Source organism: Episyrphus balteatus, chromosome 3, assembly GCF_945859705.1.
Source record: "Episyrphus balteatus chromosome 3, idEpiBalt1.1, whole genome shotgun sequence".
Lineage (NCBI taxonomy): Eukaryota > Metazoa > Arthropoda > Insecta > Diptera > Syrphidae > Episyrphus > Episyrphus balteatus.
The window spans coordinates 81,411,804-81,428,842 of record NC_079136.1 but is presented as its reverse complement, the minus strand read 5'-3'; the positions used below and the strand labels follow the sequence as shown (position 1 = coordinate 81,428,842).

The 17,039-nt window shown below is 33.0% G+C and overlaps 3 protein-coding genes across 3 annotated transcripts in view; 1 reads left to right on the top strand and 2 right to left on the bottom strand.

Annotated features, from left to right (window-relative positions):
* Positions 1-1,931: 1,931 nt before the first annotated feature.
* Positions 1,932-6,396, top strand: LOC129916183 (protein arginine methyltransferase NDUFAF7 homolog, mitochondrial). The gene is made up of 4 exons (XM_055996011.1): positions 1,932-2,382; positions 2,438-3,064; positions 3,126-3,305; positions 6,232-6,396. The coding sequence occupies exons 1-4, from the start codon at positions 2,059-2,061 to the stop codon at positions 6,394-6,396; spliced, it is 1,296 nt and encodes a 431-aa protein (XP_055851986.1). The 5' UTR covers positions 1,932-2,058.
* Positions 6,397-6,533: 137 nt separating this feature from the next.
* On the bottom strand, positions 6,534-8,827 carry LOC129916130 (GRIP and coiled-coil domain-containing protein 1). The gene is made up of 3 exons (XM_055995923.1): positions 8,666-8,827; positions 6,809-8,573; positions 6,534-6,734 (listed from the first exon to the last, which is right to left on the bottom strand). Exons 1-3 carry the CDS (start codon positions 8,745-8,747, stop codon positions 6,554-6,556), a joined length of 2,028 nt encoding a protein of 675 aa, XP_055851898.1. The 5' UTR covers positions 8,748-8,827; the 3' UTR covers positions 6,534-6,553.
* Positions 8,828-14,359: 5,532 nt separating this feature from the next.
* Positions 14,360-17,039, bottom strand: part of LOC129916220 (dihydroorotate dehydrogenase (quinone), mitochondrial) — a 131,968-nt gene continuing 129,288 nt past the window's right edge. Inside the window, exons 2-4 of the mRNA XM_055996057.1 lie at positions 15,672-15,703; positions 15,394-15,606; positions 14,360-15,328 (exon numbers count right to left, since the gene is read on the bottom strand). Coding sequence (XP_055852032.1) covers positions 14,369-15,328; positions 15,394-15,606; positions 15,672-15,692 — 1,194 coding nt within the window. The 5' untranslated portion in view covers positions 15,693-15,703 and the 3' untranslated portion in view covers positions 14,360-14,368. The remainder of the gene's footprint in view (positions 15,329-15,393; positions 15,607-15,671; positions 15,704-17,039) is intronic.

Sequence of the window (17,039 nt, the reverse complement as noted above, 5' to 3'; positions counted from 1 at the left end):
CCATATTACCATTTTCATTCTCACGACGAATGGAGTCTTTTTCTATTCCCAAAAGATCGTTTTATTTTTTAGTGTTAATGATCGTTACTTTTATTTTTGGCAAAATAGTTCTTCCACTAATATGAAAAAAACTTGCTTTTTTTTAAATTATTCAATTTTTTTTGAAAAATCAAAATAATGGCGCAGAATTTTAAACGATTTATTAAAATGCTAAAGCCATTTTAGTAATTCACTAAGTTAAAAATTATTCTGCTTTTGACTTAGTAAATTACTAAATTGGCTTAAGCATTTTACTAAACATTTTAAAATTTTGCGCTAATTTCTTTAAAATGGCATACCAAATTTTTTTTGGAAATTTTGTTGATACAAAAATTATTTTTTTTTAGAACGGCTCCACCAACTTTCAAAAATAAAAAAATATTCCTAAAATTCTTTGTTAAGTCTAGTACGCTGCAGAAGCGAAAATAAATTCGTTTGCTTTTCGTTTTACAGTACGCAGCTCTAGCGAAAAATTGGAGAGTTTTCACTCAGTTGTCACTTACTTTTTACTGTCCTGTCCACTTTTCTTGACTCCAAGAGCAGTGTTGACGGTTTTTTCACTTTTAATTCATTTATTTCTTGCTTTAAAAATTATTTTCTGTTGATTTTTCTTGATCTAAATTAATTTTGAATTTTTTTATTTTTTGACATAAAAATTTTTCGTTTCGCATCAGCAGCAGTACTAGGCTTAAATAAAAAATCAAATGGCGTGCTTCATTTGGAGATTTAAAATCATTTAAAAAGGTGTTCTTGTAATTTCAAAATCAACTTTTGATATTTAATTTTTACATTTCTTTTTAAATGAATGATAAAATTAAATTAAAATTATTCTTTTATGAAGTTTATAAAAGCTTTAAGATTTTTTGCAACTTTAACCATAAGAGAAAGTATGTGCGACCCAGTCGTGAATTTGATTTAATAAAATTTTTGCGCTAATCCATTGCAAAAACCCTTCATTTGATATTTTCATAACAATAAGAATTTCTGAATTGCTTTCATTGCAAATAACAAGAAAAAATTGAATTTCAAGACAAGATTCCGAAACACGCTGTCAACCAATTTTCTTGAAACTCATCAAATTCATCGCTGTATATTCAAACAAAATATTTATTAAAATATCTCAACCCGTTCAAATGAAAGAATTGAAAGAAATTCTGGCCCACTGTGCTACGTAAGAATTTCGAATGCTTGTATGTATGTTTTTAATACCTCTCCAACTTAAAAAATTTTACCGGTAAAAATGTGGAAACACATTAATTAAGTACAAAATACGTCCAGGAACTGTATGAGTTTCAATATTAAAGACAGAAAGTTACACTTCTTATGGTGATTTCGTTTGGTAAAAAATCAATTTTTCTTTTGGTAAAAAATCAATTTATTTATTGATCTAAATCTGCCAAAAAAAAACAATTTTTTATCTGTTCAACTACTAGGTATAAAGTAGTCGCAACAAAAGTTTTTTGACAGATTTAGATCAAAAAATAAATTGATTTTTTTACCAAACGAAAACACCATTATACTCATTCAATATTGTATAAGTATAAGAAGTGTAACTTTTTGTCTTTAATATGTGGAAACAACTCGAAATTTAAGAATGTATAAAAAATAACAAAGCAAATCGCCAGGGGCCCTATTTTGTAAAAGATAATCGTTAAAACAACTTCGTTATCGTCCAAATAGGATTATGTAGGTATTACGATAATCGTTTTATCGTTTATTTACGATACTCCTAAATTCGGCTTTACTTTCCGCTCGTTTCGTATTACGTAGTAGACAACCTTGAAAAAAACTAACATTTAAAAGACGGTCACCATAAAAAGTAAATAACCGTCATATCGGAGTATAAAAAGAACGCACACCATCTGAAATATAGCTGAATGCACTCCTTTTAAAACGAAATGTCAAACAAAAAAAATTGACCGCTTGCATCTGATTACCAAATTTATATACCTATTTTCATTAATTTTTATATCAAAATACTTTCCTATTTATTTTGAGTTTAATAAAAACAACTTCGTTATGAATAAATCTCTTCTTACCGGTTTAATCCGACCGTTGTCAATTCGTGGTTTTTCCTATAAAACAGTCAAAAGACCCGACTTGTCAGCTAAACGAAAGCTTACATCTCCACCCGAAGCCACAGACAATGATGGAAAAAGGGATCATCTTAATTTAACTGCCCAAATCAAACAAAGAATCCTCACTGGAGGTCCAATAACTATGGCCGACTATATGAAAGAAGTCCTAACTAATCCTTATGCCGGTTATTATATGACCCGAGATGTTTTCGGTCAAGAAGGTGACTTCATAACATCGCCGGAAATTTCGCAAATTTTTGGCGAGGTAAGAAACTAGATGTTACTTTCTTGTTTGTAGGGATTGTCTATCAATTTTACAGCTTGTTTCAGTTTGGTGTTTAAGTGAATGGCGAAAGGTTTCATCTCCATCACCTTTTCAAGTTGTTGAACTTGGACCTGGGAGGGGAACTTTATCAATAGATGTACTTAAAACCTTAACCCACTTTAACCTAGGTGGACAATTCTCATTGCACTTGGTTGAGGTGAGTCCATACCTTAGCAAGATGCAAGCCTCGAGGTTATGCTTTAAGCAAGAACTAGTTGATGATGGTCCTTGCTATATGAAAGGTGAAACTTTGATGGGTACAAAAGTATTTTGGTATAAACGATTTGAAGATGTTCCGAGAGGGTTTTCTATTGTTCTGGCTCATGAGTTTTTTGATGCTTTGCCAGTTCATAAATTCCAAAAAGAAAATGGAAAATGGAAAGAAATTCTGATTGATGTTGATACAAGTAAAGAGAATGGATTTCGGTATATTTTATCAAAATCTGAAACACCAATGTCGAAGATTTTCCAACCGGCAGAAGATGATAAGCGAGATTGCTTGGAATATTCAGTAGAAACTGATACACTTATTGAATCAATGGCAGAGAGAATAAAAACAGATGGAGGAATTAGTTTAATAATGGATTATGGACATTTTGGAGAGAAAACTGATACATTTAGGGTGAGGAATTTGTAATTTATTGATAAAATTTTATGTAATTTATTAAGTATTTATACAAAAGGCGTTTAAGAAACATAAGTTGCATGATCCATTGATTGAACCTGGAACTGCAGATCTAACGGCTGACGTTGATTTTAAAAGAATAAAGTACATAGCGGAAAAGAATGATGAAGCTATTGCAATAGGACCAGTGGATCAAGGTACTTTTCTTAAGAGAATGGAAGGAGATGCTCGACTTGAGGTAAGTAATATAATATTTTTTAAAAGTTTCCCAATAATTTTGGAAAAGGTTTTCGTTTGTACTAAAACAACAAGAAAACCATTCGCTCTAAAGGCATCAGTTTGCGTTTTAAAAAGAACGGAATAAATTCAAAATTTTTCGGAAATGTCTTTTTAATGAAAATGACATGAACTCTGTAATTCTCAAACAGCAATGTGTAGACGAGAACATATCTTCTTAGTTAAAAACGCAGATAAACTTAAAGGGTTCAGAAGAAAAACAGCACATATACAACATCGAAATTATTTGAAAAATTAGAAATGTCATCAGATAAAATTCAATAAATACTTCTGCGGTATTTTAATCTTTAAATAAAACATGTCGCTCAAAGAGAGACGAACTTAAAATCTGGCAAATAGCGATTCGCAAAATTCGAATTTGCTTCAAGTGCAAAACTTTACCGAATAAAAAATAAAATGCACAACTGGGTCGGACGAACTTGCTCTTAGGGTTAAACATAATGCTAAAATGTTTAAGATAGAGATTTAGAAAATTTATGTAAAAAACAAAAAATTCAAAGGTAAAAAACATCTGAAAACAAATTAAGCTCAAAAAAAAAAATTTCAAAAAAATTCAATATCCCGTTTTCGAAAATTATTTAAAAATCCAAAAATTATTTTTTTCAAAATGTTTTACCTGATTTATTTTAAAATTATATCAGCTTTGGAATTGAAGTAGTAGTTTGGCAGAAAATCAGATTTGAAAAAAAAGGTTCTCTGGCAGGTATCGTTATTAATGATTTTCGAAACAAAATATTTCCACGAATAGATAAACCTTGCCTAAAAACATACACTTGATTTTTTTAACAAAATCGTTGGAGCCATTTTTCAGAAATTAAACTTTTCCGTAGCTCCTCATACAGACAAAAAAAATCAATTTCTTTTAGGGAATCACTCAAACCCCTTGACTACCAAGTTTGAAGCAAATCGTTTAAATGGTTTTGGCTGCAGAGAGACAAATTGTATTGCGAGACCCACTTATGTCATGTCTCATTGTTATCTCAAATCCGATTATTTTTACGAATCCTGGTATAGTATTGTAAATTTCGTTACAATTCAAAAACGATTTGAAAAAAAATCTTACTTTTCATATTAGTTGAAAAAACTCCATTTCATTTTGAAAGGGGAAAACTCTTTTGTTTCTTTGTTTTCATACCAACTTTGGTCGTTTCGAATTTCATTCCATTCAGCATTAAAAAATAATGTGTTATGTGGCCAGATAGCATAACCCTATAAAATAGCACGTATACGCCACAGTGTACATTAGACTGATTCAAAAAAAATTTTTATATTTTTTTTGTTCAAAGCATTGTTGAAAATATTGTTGGAAATGACAAAAAAAAAATACTGTAAAAGTTTCAGCCCTTAATGTTAACATTTAGTACCGCCGCATCGCAGATTTCTATTTCCCATACGATTTATATGGGAAAGATTGTGTATTTGTGTTTAGAATTTTTTATCTTTTGAATGGTTCATCCAAAAGGCTTGACAAAATCATTTTCTTTTATAAAATTGTCCGCTCTACAAAAAAGCTCTTATTAATTTTTTTGATTTTCTCCCGCGTTTCGAAGTTATTCAACTTTAAAATATAAAAAGTAATTTTTCTCATTTTCTTACGATTTTTTGACGAAATTATTAGGTTTTTTCAAAAAATTTGGCAAAATTTTCGAATATTTGTATTCTACGTTGTGTTTTGGTTTCACAGTTCCTTTTATATAACTCTCAAACCCCTAATACTATCATATTAGATTTCTTTAATAAATTCGAATTATTCATTTTTTCAACTAAAAATTATTTAAATTAATTTTTCGCGTCCGTGTTTTTTTTAATTTTATAAATGCAATTTTGTAGAGCGTTCAATTTTATACAAGAAATGAATTAAATCTAGTCTTTTTGATGAACCATTAAAAAGATAAAAAATTCTAAACACAAATACACAATCTTTCCCATACAAATCGTATGGGAAATAGAAATTTGCGATGCGGCGGTACTAAATGTTAACATTAAGGGCTGAAACTTTTACAGTATTTTTTTTTCGTCATTTCCAACAATATTTTCAACAATGCTTTGAACAAAAAAAAATTTTTTTTTTTTGAATCAGTCTAGTGTACATGGATAACGTGCAAATAATGTGAATTACAACTTTGAACAAGATGCCAACAAATATGTATCTTCAGCCTCGTAAAATCTACTTATTTTTAGAATATTACAAAAAATAAATAAATACAAACCTAACACAAAACAAAACCAATGCAAGTAAACGAAAAAAAAAAAGTATTTGTGGATGTTGTGGCTTAAAGATTTTTTTTTCTAAACTTTTACACTTTTGCCCCTCAATAAAAAAGGATTCGTTTGATTTTGAATCTGTTAATACAATGTTTTATGAACCAATTTCAATTTCTAATTTAGTCAGGGTTCCTTTAAATAAAATATCAACGTGATGGAATAGATCAAGGATCTCTTTTGTTCTTTTTTTTTACTTTATAGCATCATTGCCACGTCGAAAACGAAGATTGAATCTTTAAGGAGAAAAATAATGTGAATCCTTTTCATATAACATCTAAAAAATTTATTTTAGCATTTTTAAATGACCTGAGATCTAAAAATGGTTGGAACTATTCTCAATTCTTATTCTCAGCATATTCATTCTATTTTTTCCCTCATTATAATTTTCTACAAAAGACAAATCAGTTTCACTTATCATTTTTTTAACACACATAATCCACTTAGACATCAAAATACAGTAGTTTAACATTTACAAATTCATAGTCAGATTTTTGAATCGGACAGCAAAAAAAAAAACGAAAATACACAACAAATGATCAACATATTTTAATGAATTTTAAATTAATCTTTTTATTAATTGTTTTCTCTCTCTCTCTCTCTAGCATCTTTTGGAAAACGCCCTACCCGAGAATAAATCCAACATTAAATCCGGCTACGAAATGCTTACCGACCCCAAACAAATGGGTTCTAGATTTAAGTTTCTATCGATCTTTCCAGCTGTTCTTAAAGATCATCTAGAAAAATTTCCCATTTCAGGATTTAATTAGATTAAAATAAATAAAAATTTAATAAAATTTGTTTATTACGATAATAGATAAATAAAATATTTTTATTGAAATACATAAATACGAAAACAAACAATAAATTTTGGGTTTAATTTTCATTTTAAAAATTTTCCTTCCCCAAACTTCCTTGCTATACATCTTACTTCTTATGGAATACACTGTTGATAACTTGAATTTCTGCAGGAGTAAACTGCAAAACTGCACCAATAGCATTTATCATGTGACCTTTGCCTTCAATGCTTTTCGTAGATAAAAAGCTAATGAAAACATTTTTCAAATATTCCAAATTGGCACCTTCTCGTGTTTTGCAGCGTTCCAAACTTTTTTTAAATTGATAAAAATAAAAGTTTGAAATAAATAATTGTGATTTTAAATCTGATCCAATTTTACTTACCGATCAACTTCTTGTTTAAGCTGAGCAATTTCATCTCTCAAATCTTCTTCACATGTTGCTTTGTCCTGCAAAGCCTTGCGAAGTGCTGTTTCCGCTGCATATTTTGTTTTTCTCAATCCAGCAATTTCAATATCTTTGCGAGCTATTTCATTGGCATAATGCAGCATATGACAATTTTCACCCATTCCCAATGTTTTGGCATTTGATGAAGAAGTTTTTCTTTCTTTCTGTGTCTCACTCGAATTCGAATTGGATTCTTCTTGATTGATATTGTCATTGGCTACTACCCTTGGCTGAGCGAAAACATCAAAAGATGTCTGCAACGTTTTAATTTCATTTTCTTTTTCATCAAGCAATTGAAGCGAACGAACACGTTGCTTTTGTAATTGTTGTTCCATTTCATTCAGCTTGAAACGACACTCATTTTCCATGTCACTCAAAGCGTTCTTCCATTTTTCTCGTTCCTCTTTAACAGCTTGTCGTTGACGCTCTTCCTGTTGTTTTAACTCCGCTTCTTGTTCGTCTATATTTCGATTAAGAACCTTGACTTTTTCTTGCAGCGTTGCAATGTGTGATTTTTGAACTTGAATAACTTCGTGAAGTTTCGAACAATCATTTCTAGCTGCATCAAGAAGAGTTTGCTGTTTGCTTGCATCCTCTTCGCATTGTCTATGATTCGAACCGACAGTAAATATCTTAGAAATATCAATGGGATTAGAAGAATTGGCATTTTCGGTTAATAGAAGTTTCTTTAAACGAATGATTTCATCGACAATTGATGACATATCATTTAGAGATGATTTGGAAAGACGTCTTACTTCATAAGACCTATCAGCTGAAACTCCTGATGGAATGAGATTTTGTAGTTTTCTCTTCAAAGCTTGAATACTTTCTTGGTCTTGATGTCTTAATCGATCATATGTGCCAACAGTTGCTGACAACTCGGCAAGACGTGCTTCCAAATTGGCCACACGATCCTCATGAATTGCTGCCAACTTTTTGTTGCGCTCCTCGGCAATGTGAGCACGCTTTTGCTCGGTTTTAATAGCCACCGCATGTTGGTCTTTTAGCTGTGACATTTCGTTTTGCAATTGCTGCAGAATCGATGTATTGTCGTGGCTAACTTGGGATTCTTTTTGCGAATCGAATTGTTTAAGTTTAGCTTTGGCTTCTTTAAGCTGAGCCTGAAGCTCCTTTATACGACCATCGGAATTATCATTCGATGCAAATTGAGTTTTAAGATTATTCAATTGCATTTCAATATTTTCTTTTAAATGCCGTTCGTCGGCATAGAGTTTTTGTAACTCTCTTATCATAAGCATTTGATTGCTAGTTTCTTTTTCATGTTCTTGTCGTTCGACAATAAGTTTAGCTTTGTAATTTTTCATATCGAGTGCAGCTTGTTTGGCAATAGCTTTGTTTTTTTCAACAAGTTCATTTATTTGAATGTCTTTTTGTGCTAATTGAGAGCGTATTTGTTTCTTGTCAGCTTGGAATGATGCTTCCATTCGGGATTTTTCGGCAGACAATGTTGCCAGGGAATTCATTAGAGTCATGACTTGACTTTGGGTAGCATTTTCGTTTGTATTTGTATTGTCTGTGGATTTAGCGGTATTTGGTTGTTGTTGGTCTTCGCCTTCACCATTGTCAGGTTGGGTTTTTAATTTTTCAGTAGTTGATTCTTCTTTAGCTGATGTAACTGCTGCTAAACTAGATTCTAGGGCTTCTTTTTCTTTTAGCAAACCCTTGTAAGCAGTTACCACATCTGTTTTTTTGTTTTAATTTAATATGAATATAAAATAAAGTCGATATTTTTGTGGTATATAGAAAAAAAAGATAGTTGAAAAACTACATTACCTTTTAATCTAGTTTCATAGCGAATAAGTTGTTCCTTTTGGGATGTGACCAATGACTCAAGGTCACGCTTGGAACGATCCATTATTGTTGTGATGTATTTTTTATTATAATATTGTTTTTAATTAGAACATTTTTTTATTACAAATAAAGTTTATTTCTAGTGCTGTTTAATGCAATAATGCATAGTTATCAATATGGAATGGATATAATACCTACGAGAATTAAAAAATTTGCAATTTCGTGGCAGAAAAAAACAAACAACACAGCTGATTGGGAGTATTTGACATTTGGGGAGCGTTTAGATTTGTATTAAAAATGGGTGCGTTCACGTACCGATCCAAGGGTATCCGGATACCTTTGTGTTGTTGTAATCCCATATAAATTCTCAGCTGATCAAACACATGTTTTAACAAGCAAAAAAATCCAAAGGTATCCTAAAAATTTCTGGATTCTTGTGTATCTTATGGGAGATTTGAAGAACAGCTGATTCGTGTTCACAAACGTAGCGGATACTTAGGTATCTTGGATAGGGTATCTGTGCGTACGTGAACGCACCCAATGGATTTCGTGAAACGTCTTTATTTTTGTTTTGTTCATTGGCCGGGTTCAATCCATTAGTAAGGTGACCATCCGTCCTGTTTTTCAGAGGATATTCCTTTTTTTTCGTTGGTACGTCTTCTCAAATATTTCAACAAAATCACCCTATTAACTAAATTGTCCTTTAAGGGGCGACTTTCCATTAAGGCTCACACCTAGAGTTCTGATGAGCTTAGGGTCTCAATAGAATACCTTTAAAATATTAAGGTTAGGAAACACTCCTAATTATGATTAAAAAATAAATATTTAAATTTTTCATACAATAATGACGACCACGAAGAATTTGAAGTTTGAGGAGTATAAAAATAAGATGGGAATATGGGGGGCATACTGCCCCCCTACAACCCTCTTGCTTGGGCTCACTATAGGATTTGAAATGGGGACAAGTTTGGGTATGTAAAAAGAATTGTTAAAAAATTTTTTTTTCGCGGTCGTCATTTTGTATGAAAAAATGAACTTTAAAAAATTAATTAAAAATATAAATACACGTTTCCTAACATTAAAATTGTTATTTTTATTGCTTTTAGTCATTAGTCATCTTTCAAATAAAAGTATTCGCGTATTAAAATTCGTGCGACCCTAATGGAAAGTTGAGCCTAATTTAATAACACTCCATTATTTATATAAAGTTTCCATTAAAAATTAGAAGTCTGTCAAATCGCATACAAATTTTAAAATTTCTCTTTTAAAATGGCGACTTTAAATTTAATGGAGTGTGAATAAATTGGGCCTTTTTCTGTCAAATACTTTTATAATTAATTAAACATTCGGATACAGAAGTTCCTGGAATTAATGTAGTTAAGAAAATGTTTTTGAATTATAGCCATTACCATTTCTTTTGAAAAACATTTAAAACAAACCCAACAGTATTAAATTTTATTGTTGTTACACGGTGAAGCCTGGTTCGCAGTTCGAGCTAAATTTTAGCTCCCATACAAATAAATTATCGAAAATTTTTAGCCCAGCCAAAAAGTATCCCATACAAATTATCGATAACTTGTAGAACGTTCGAGCTCCTAAAAGAATGTATTATACATCTTGATAATTTGATAATAATGAGTGAATTAGAAAATTTTGAAAAAGTAAATAAAAGTTCTTATAATTTTTTTAAACTTTGATCCCGGATATCTTTCAAATGGTTAGACCTTTTTTGTGGGACAATCTGTTAACAACAAGAATAAAAATTGCCCATTTGATTACTTTAATTTTTCAATTTGTTATAAAATTAAGAATAAATAACGATTTTTTTACAATTTTCTCAATCTTTCGACCTCGAATATCTTTTAAACGGTTAGATAAACGAAATAAGTAATATGAGACCCTTTTTGTAGATCCTACAAGTATATGTAAAGAAATTAGCTAAAGAGTCGATTGACTTTGACGTTGTATAAAATCAAGAACAAGATATTCAATTTTTTTTTTACCCACCCTAATGCCCATAATTATCCACACAGAGCTTCGCGTATCCAGGTGATGTCTTTGCTTTGTAGATAGGGATGCAACATCGTTAAAAAAAACATCGATGTTTGAATACATCGATGTTTTATTTACAACATCGATGTTAAAAAAACATCGGTTCTATCTTCGATACATCGATGTTTTCCCGATGTATTTTTGTTGGACATAAATACGTTCTACTGTATCTAAAGAACAAAATATTTATGTCTTATCTGTTTAAAACCCAAAAACCTAAGTTGAATTCAATTTTTAGGTACCACAAAACATACAAAATGAAACATATTTTCTTAATACGATTTATGTTTTTATTTATGTATATATAAATACCATCAATTCTAATCAAATGGAATCAATTTTTTTAACGTTCAGAGCTCTGAACGTAAAGGCCCCAGCCCATAGAATCCGTTGCGTCCGTTCCGTCAATCCATCCGTTGAAGTTGAAGTTTGGGACAGAAAGGGGTGACCCATAGAATACGTCGTACGACGGATTGCTTTTTGACAGCTCACTTCAAATTCCGAGGTGTGTTCGATATTTTATCGCTGCATGTGCACTAAGGAAGTTCTGATGCAAGAAATTTTTAACTATAATTGTTGTTCTTTTTTTTAATAAAATAAAATGCGCGACTAGATTTCATGTAGGTACTTGATCTTCAGTTAAAAACAATTTTTAATAACATTATCATTTGTAGATATGACTTTGGCATAGTAAAATTGAACTCTACAACATAATTTGAGTATTTAATTGATATAATTTATTAGATATATCATTAAATGTTACTTTTATTACATTTTCTTCACAAATAAACAATTAAAGTTCACAATTCATAAAATCGGAGAAGAAAAGAACGCAGTTCATTTAGTTCTGAAATTCCCCGGTGTGCACTCTCAAGCAGAAAAATGAACAGATCTATTGTTGACAACCAATGTCAAACCATACGACGGATGAAAAAGTAGAAAGTTGGGCAACTTCTTCCGTCGAAACCGTCCGTCTCCGTCCGATCCGTCGCTTATGGGTCGCTTCCCATAAGAACGTGTGTATTTTATCGAGCTGTCAGTCAAAAACTTCGACGGAACGGACGCAACGGATTCTATGGGCTGGGGCCTTAACTCACAAGCATGTCAATAATGGTCGCCATAGGCGTACACACCATTGGGCCAAGCGGGGCGGAGCCCCGAGGCCCCAACTGACGCTAGGGCCCTGACTGGAGACAATGCAGAGAAGGAAACTGTTATTATAAATAAAGTAGAAAAAATATATCCTCAGGGACCTCAAAAAATGCTACTAAAATAATCTAAGCGACCAACAAATCATACTTCTGGGGCCCCCAAAAAAAGAGAAAGGCGTATACATATCCTTTTTAAAAAAATGTCGAAATGGCCCCTTAAAATTAATATTGTCCCGGAGCCCCGGCAACTCAACGTACGCCTCTGATGGTCGCGTTCTGATTTCTGAACACACAGAAACAGTCTTTTGAATGAAAACATTAAAAAAAAACTTTGAAGCTTTGAACACTAGACAAAAAAGATTGAGTTTGAGAGTTCAAGTTATAATGCAAAAAAAGAAAAACGAGTAACAAAATGAACGATGTCGATGTTTTGCAGATTTAACGTCGATGTATCGGCGATGTATCGGCTTAAGAAACATCGATGTATACATCGATGTTTTTAACAAAAACATCGATGTTTTGAAAACATCGATGTATCGTTTGCATCCCTATTTGTAGATTGGAAGAAGATAACTTTCTCTCCATTGATGGTAGGTAGAGATGGCGGTCAAGGCAAACCATGTTTGATTGACCCAATTAGCGCAGGATGCGCCGTTTTGATACCAAAACTTATGAAACCTGTGAGTGATAATTGGATTTATTTGAAATACATTTTTTAATTGGTTTTAAAAAAAGGGAAAAACAAGTGTTAGGCAGTCCTAAATCCACTTTGTTGCATTTAGGAACGAGATCAAGTCTTTGATCCTTGATTCTGAGATGTTATCTATGACATTAAAGAATTCGCTCCCCAGAGAGAGTGCTCTATTCCTAGCAAGGGCGGGACATTGACATAGGAAATGGAAGACCGTTTCTTTTTCTTGCTGGTCCAAGCAGCTGCGACAGTAGGTATTGTGCGGTATACCCAACTTTGCTGCATGTTCCCCTATCGGCCAATGTCCTGTGCACACCGCAACGATTCTGCTAATATCTTTTCTGGGTCTAGAGATTAGGTCATGTGTTTTGGATTTATTATAGGTGGGCCAGATTTTTCTGGATATGACGCAGCTAGTCAAGTTGTGCCACCTATTGTTAGCTTTTGTTAGGTATTTTAAGAAGATATCGCCCTTCATGACTCCTATGGGAATGTTAACTATTTCTGCTAGTGACTCATGAAGGGCTGATCCTTGCCTGGCCAGTTCATCCGCCTTTTCATTGCCTTCAAAACCACTGTGACCTGGGATCCAGATGAGAGTGATTGTGAGGCTTCCACTCAGCAATGAGAGTTCCTCTCTGCACTGCTGAACCAATTTGGAGGATGTCGTGACCGAAGCAATTGCTTTTATAGCTGCCTGACTATCTGTTAGTATAGCTATATTTTGGTTTTGATTTGGATATACTCTAAGTAATTTGCAAGCTTCTTTAATTGCCAGCAATTTCGCTTGGAATACACTGGCAAAGTTTGGTAGTCGAAAGGATTTTGAGATATTGAGGGATTCATAGTAGACACCCGAACCGACCCCACAGTCCATTTTTGAGCCATCAGTGAAAATGCAGGTGTCGAAGCCTCTCATCACAATGCCCTCTTCCCAGTCTGATCTCGACGGGAAGCTGACCTTGCAATTCATTACAGTATTCAAAATAGGGGTGCAGTAGTCCGTGGGTGTCAGAAGCATATCCGATGGTATTAAATTTGTTGTGTCACTGTGACCAAAAGATTTTGCCTTCCAACTACCTGTTTCTTTTAGCCTTAAAACGCTACAAGAGACCTGGTATTTGATATGAAGGTCTATGGGTAAGAGGTGCAAGAGAACGTTTAGAGCCTCCGTGGGGCACGACCGGAGGGCTCCAGTAGTCCCTACGCTTGCTGTTCTCTGGATTTTCTTAAGTTTGTTGATGTTATAAGCTTTACTGAGTGCAGGCCACCAAACAATGGCGCCGTAGGTAAGAATGGGTCGTACAACCGCTGTGTAAGTCCATAGAATCATTTTTGATTTAAGACCCCATTTTTTCCCAAAGGTTTTACTGCAGGCATAGAAAGCAATGCTCGCCTTTCTAACCCGCTCCATTGATTAGGCATTATGTTCATGTAAAAGTCCATCTCAATACTGTCGCCACCTGTAAATAATTTCGTCGTCTTGTATATACATAAGTAGTTGGTTTTGAGCCTTGTTAATGAACTTTGGCAGACAAATCTCCTGATCTCCTAATTTCTTCATTTTTGGGCAGTATACATTTCATTCAGGTCCTGATACAAGAAACAAGAAAAATAAGATCACTTGAACTTTTACTAAAAACTCAAATTTTTAACTTTATTCATACAATTTAACATTTTTTTTACAAAAAATAAACACTTAAACTGAGAGGACGATAGATGCATTCATGACTGTGATGTGTGCTCAAGATCCCAATAGAAACAATTGAATTTTCAACACATTTATTGCTACTACTTACTAAGGTACTTTTTGTAATTTTTACCTACCACCTCCGAAACACTCTTATAACCCTGCTCATTTAATATCTCCGCCAATTCGTTTTTGATTTTTGTTACAATTGGTGGACCATAAAATATAAATGCAGTATACAATTGCACACATGAAGCACCCGCTTCGATCTTTTCAAATGCATCCTGACCATTAAATACACCTCCAACACCAATAATTGGAATTTTGCCCTTCGTCTGGGCATACATTTGAGCAATAAGTTGTGTAGATTTAGATTTAAGTGGTGCCCCACTTAAACCTCCAGCTTCCTTGGCCAGTTCCTGATCGCTAACTTGAGATTTATCAATTGTTGTATTCGATACAATTAGGCCATCAATTTTGCAGTTCTTTTTCAAGACAACCGATGAGATATCTTCAATATCTTTTTTGGTTAGATCTGGAGCGATTTTAACAAATATTGGAACACAATTGTTGGTAGGAAGTTTATTGCGTGCCTCTACAACTCCTGTGAGTAAGTTTTCTAGATCTTGTTTGCCCTGTAAGTCTCTCAAACCCGGCGTATTTGGACTACTCACATTGATAACTAAATAATCTGCAATTGGTCCAAAAGTGTTAACACCTTTGACATAGTCATCTAGAGCACTTGGTGAAGTTTTGTTCTTTCCCAAGTTTATGCCTAAAATTCCCTTGAATGTATTGTCTTTTCTCAATTCATTCAAGCGCTCAAATACAGCCTGATGACCTTCGCTATTGAATCCATAGCGATTGATTATTGCTTGATCGGAATTAAGTCGAAAAACTCTGGGTGTTGGATTGCCGGGTTGAGCTTCTGGTGTCACAGAACCTATCTCAACAAAACCAAAGCCAATTTTGTCCAAACCTTGGATAGCTTCGCCTTGTTTATCAAATCCGGCGGCAATGCCAATTGGATTTTTCAGATGAGTATTAAAGAATGGTGTGGACTTTGGAATATAAAGTTTTGTTATGATTTATTCTAACAAAGAAAATATTATAAATGATTTCTTACCAAAATGTGTGGATCTTCTTTGCCAGATCCATTAAAAAGTTTATATTTACATCCTAATACTGCTAATCGATGGGATGTTTCGGGTGGAACTTTCCGAGCAATTGGCATTAGAAAATCATCATAGAATTTATCTTTGCCTTTGATTAAATTGAATCCGGCAAAGAATAGGCCAGCTCCGGTGGTGACAAGCACAAGAGAGCCCATTTTGCTCTTCTAAAGAAATGTTAAAATAAAAATTATGATGGTAAGAAAAAATGTGATGTTCTGTAAGATGTTACCAATTTTGAAACAGTAGTCATTTGAGATGAATAATTTAATTTTTATTCAATTTCAAGAAAAAACCGGCTCTTGAACAGATGAAAATATAAAAAAATAATGAACAAAAAACAGTTTCTGCGTTCAATGAAATGAAATTGAAATTCTATTTTGGATTTTTGGAGGTTTCTGATTGGTCAAGTGTCATAACAAGTTCAGTGACATCTGAATTTTTAGTTGAAAACCACCATGTGATAATCGAACGCAATGAATATGCACTCAGGGGGTATTATATAGCACTTTTTCACTCCAGTACAAATGTTCATTGTTCTCATGCCTATAAAGAGGTTCTAAAAATATAAAAAAATAATGAAATCAGCCCTATTTAAAAAAAAAACTCCTGGCGAAAAGTTTTCGTGAGAAGGGCTCCCAATCAGAACGCTTGCGGACGACACAAAATTACAGAAAAGAAACGATATTCAGGGAATTTTTCGTTTGGGACCTTATTTTGACAGCTAATTTACGAAATGGTAACGGAGTTACGAATAACAGAGTTACGCGCGACAGAGTTACGGCCGTCAAAGTTACGCGAAACCGAAGTTACGAAAAACTACAGTTACGAATTCTAAAGTTATGTTAAGCTACGACATGTGATTTTTGGGTTGGCAACAATTGCGAGGAACGATTTGGAATTATATTTCCCTAGTACTATCATGAGGTGAAACTATCTTAGGAACTCTAGTGGTGACTTGAAAAAGCAGAATTTGTATGAAAAAAACACACTGAGCGCCACCTCAAAAAAGTGGCTACCTGAACTAATACTAAATTCCACTTCATGATAGTACTATAGAAATATATATACAATGATGGCCATGGCATTCATGTTGGATTCAAAAAATTTTTTTTTCACAAAAAACCAAAAATTATCTTTATATTCTTAGCTACATTTTAAGACCATGACCATTAACATTAGTTGCGTCGTTCTTGTGCTTTGTATATAAAATCTATTTTTAAGTTTGTTCGTTACCTGAGTGGTCGCGAGGGCGCTTAGATCGAATTAATAATGGGAGTAAGGAGATGAGATATACATTTCTGTTTGAAATTTGACATATTTTTTAGTTCATTCGCTAGCTTACTTTTTTGGTGGCGCTGTTTTTTTTCATGATAGTACTATAGATTTTATATACAAAGTTCTTGTGTTATAAGCGTTTGAAGGTAGCCATATTGAATTTTTTTTCGATTTTTTAAAAATCAAATGTGAAAACTTTTTTATTTTTATTTCTAATTTTTCGAAAAAACTTTGGTAATTTTATATACATATCTGTTCAACAATCTTATCAGGATCCATTTAAGACTTTTATCTGAAAAGTGCATTGCGTATATCTCGAGAT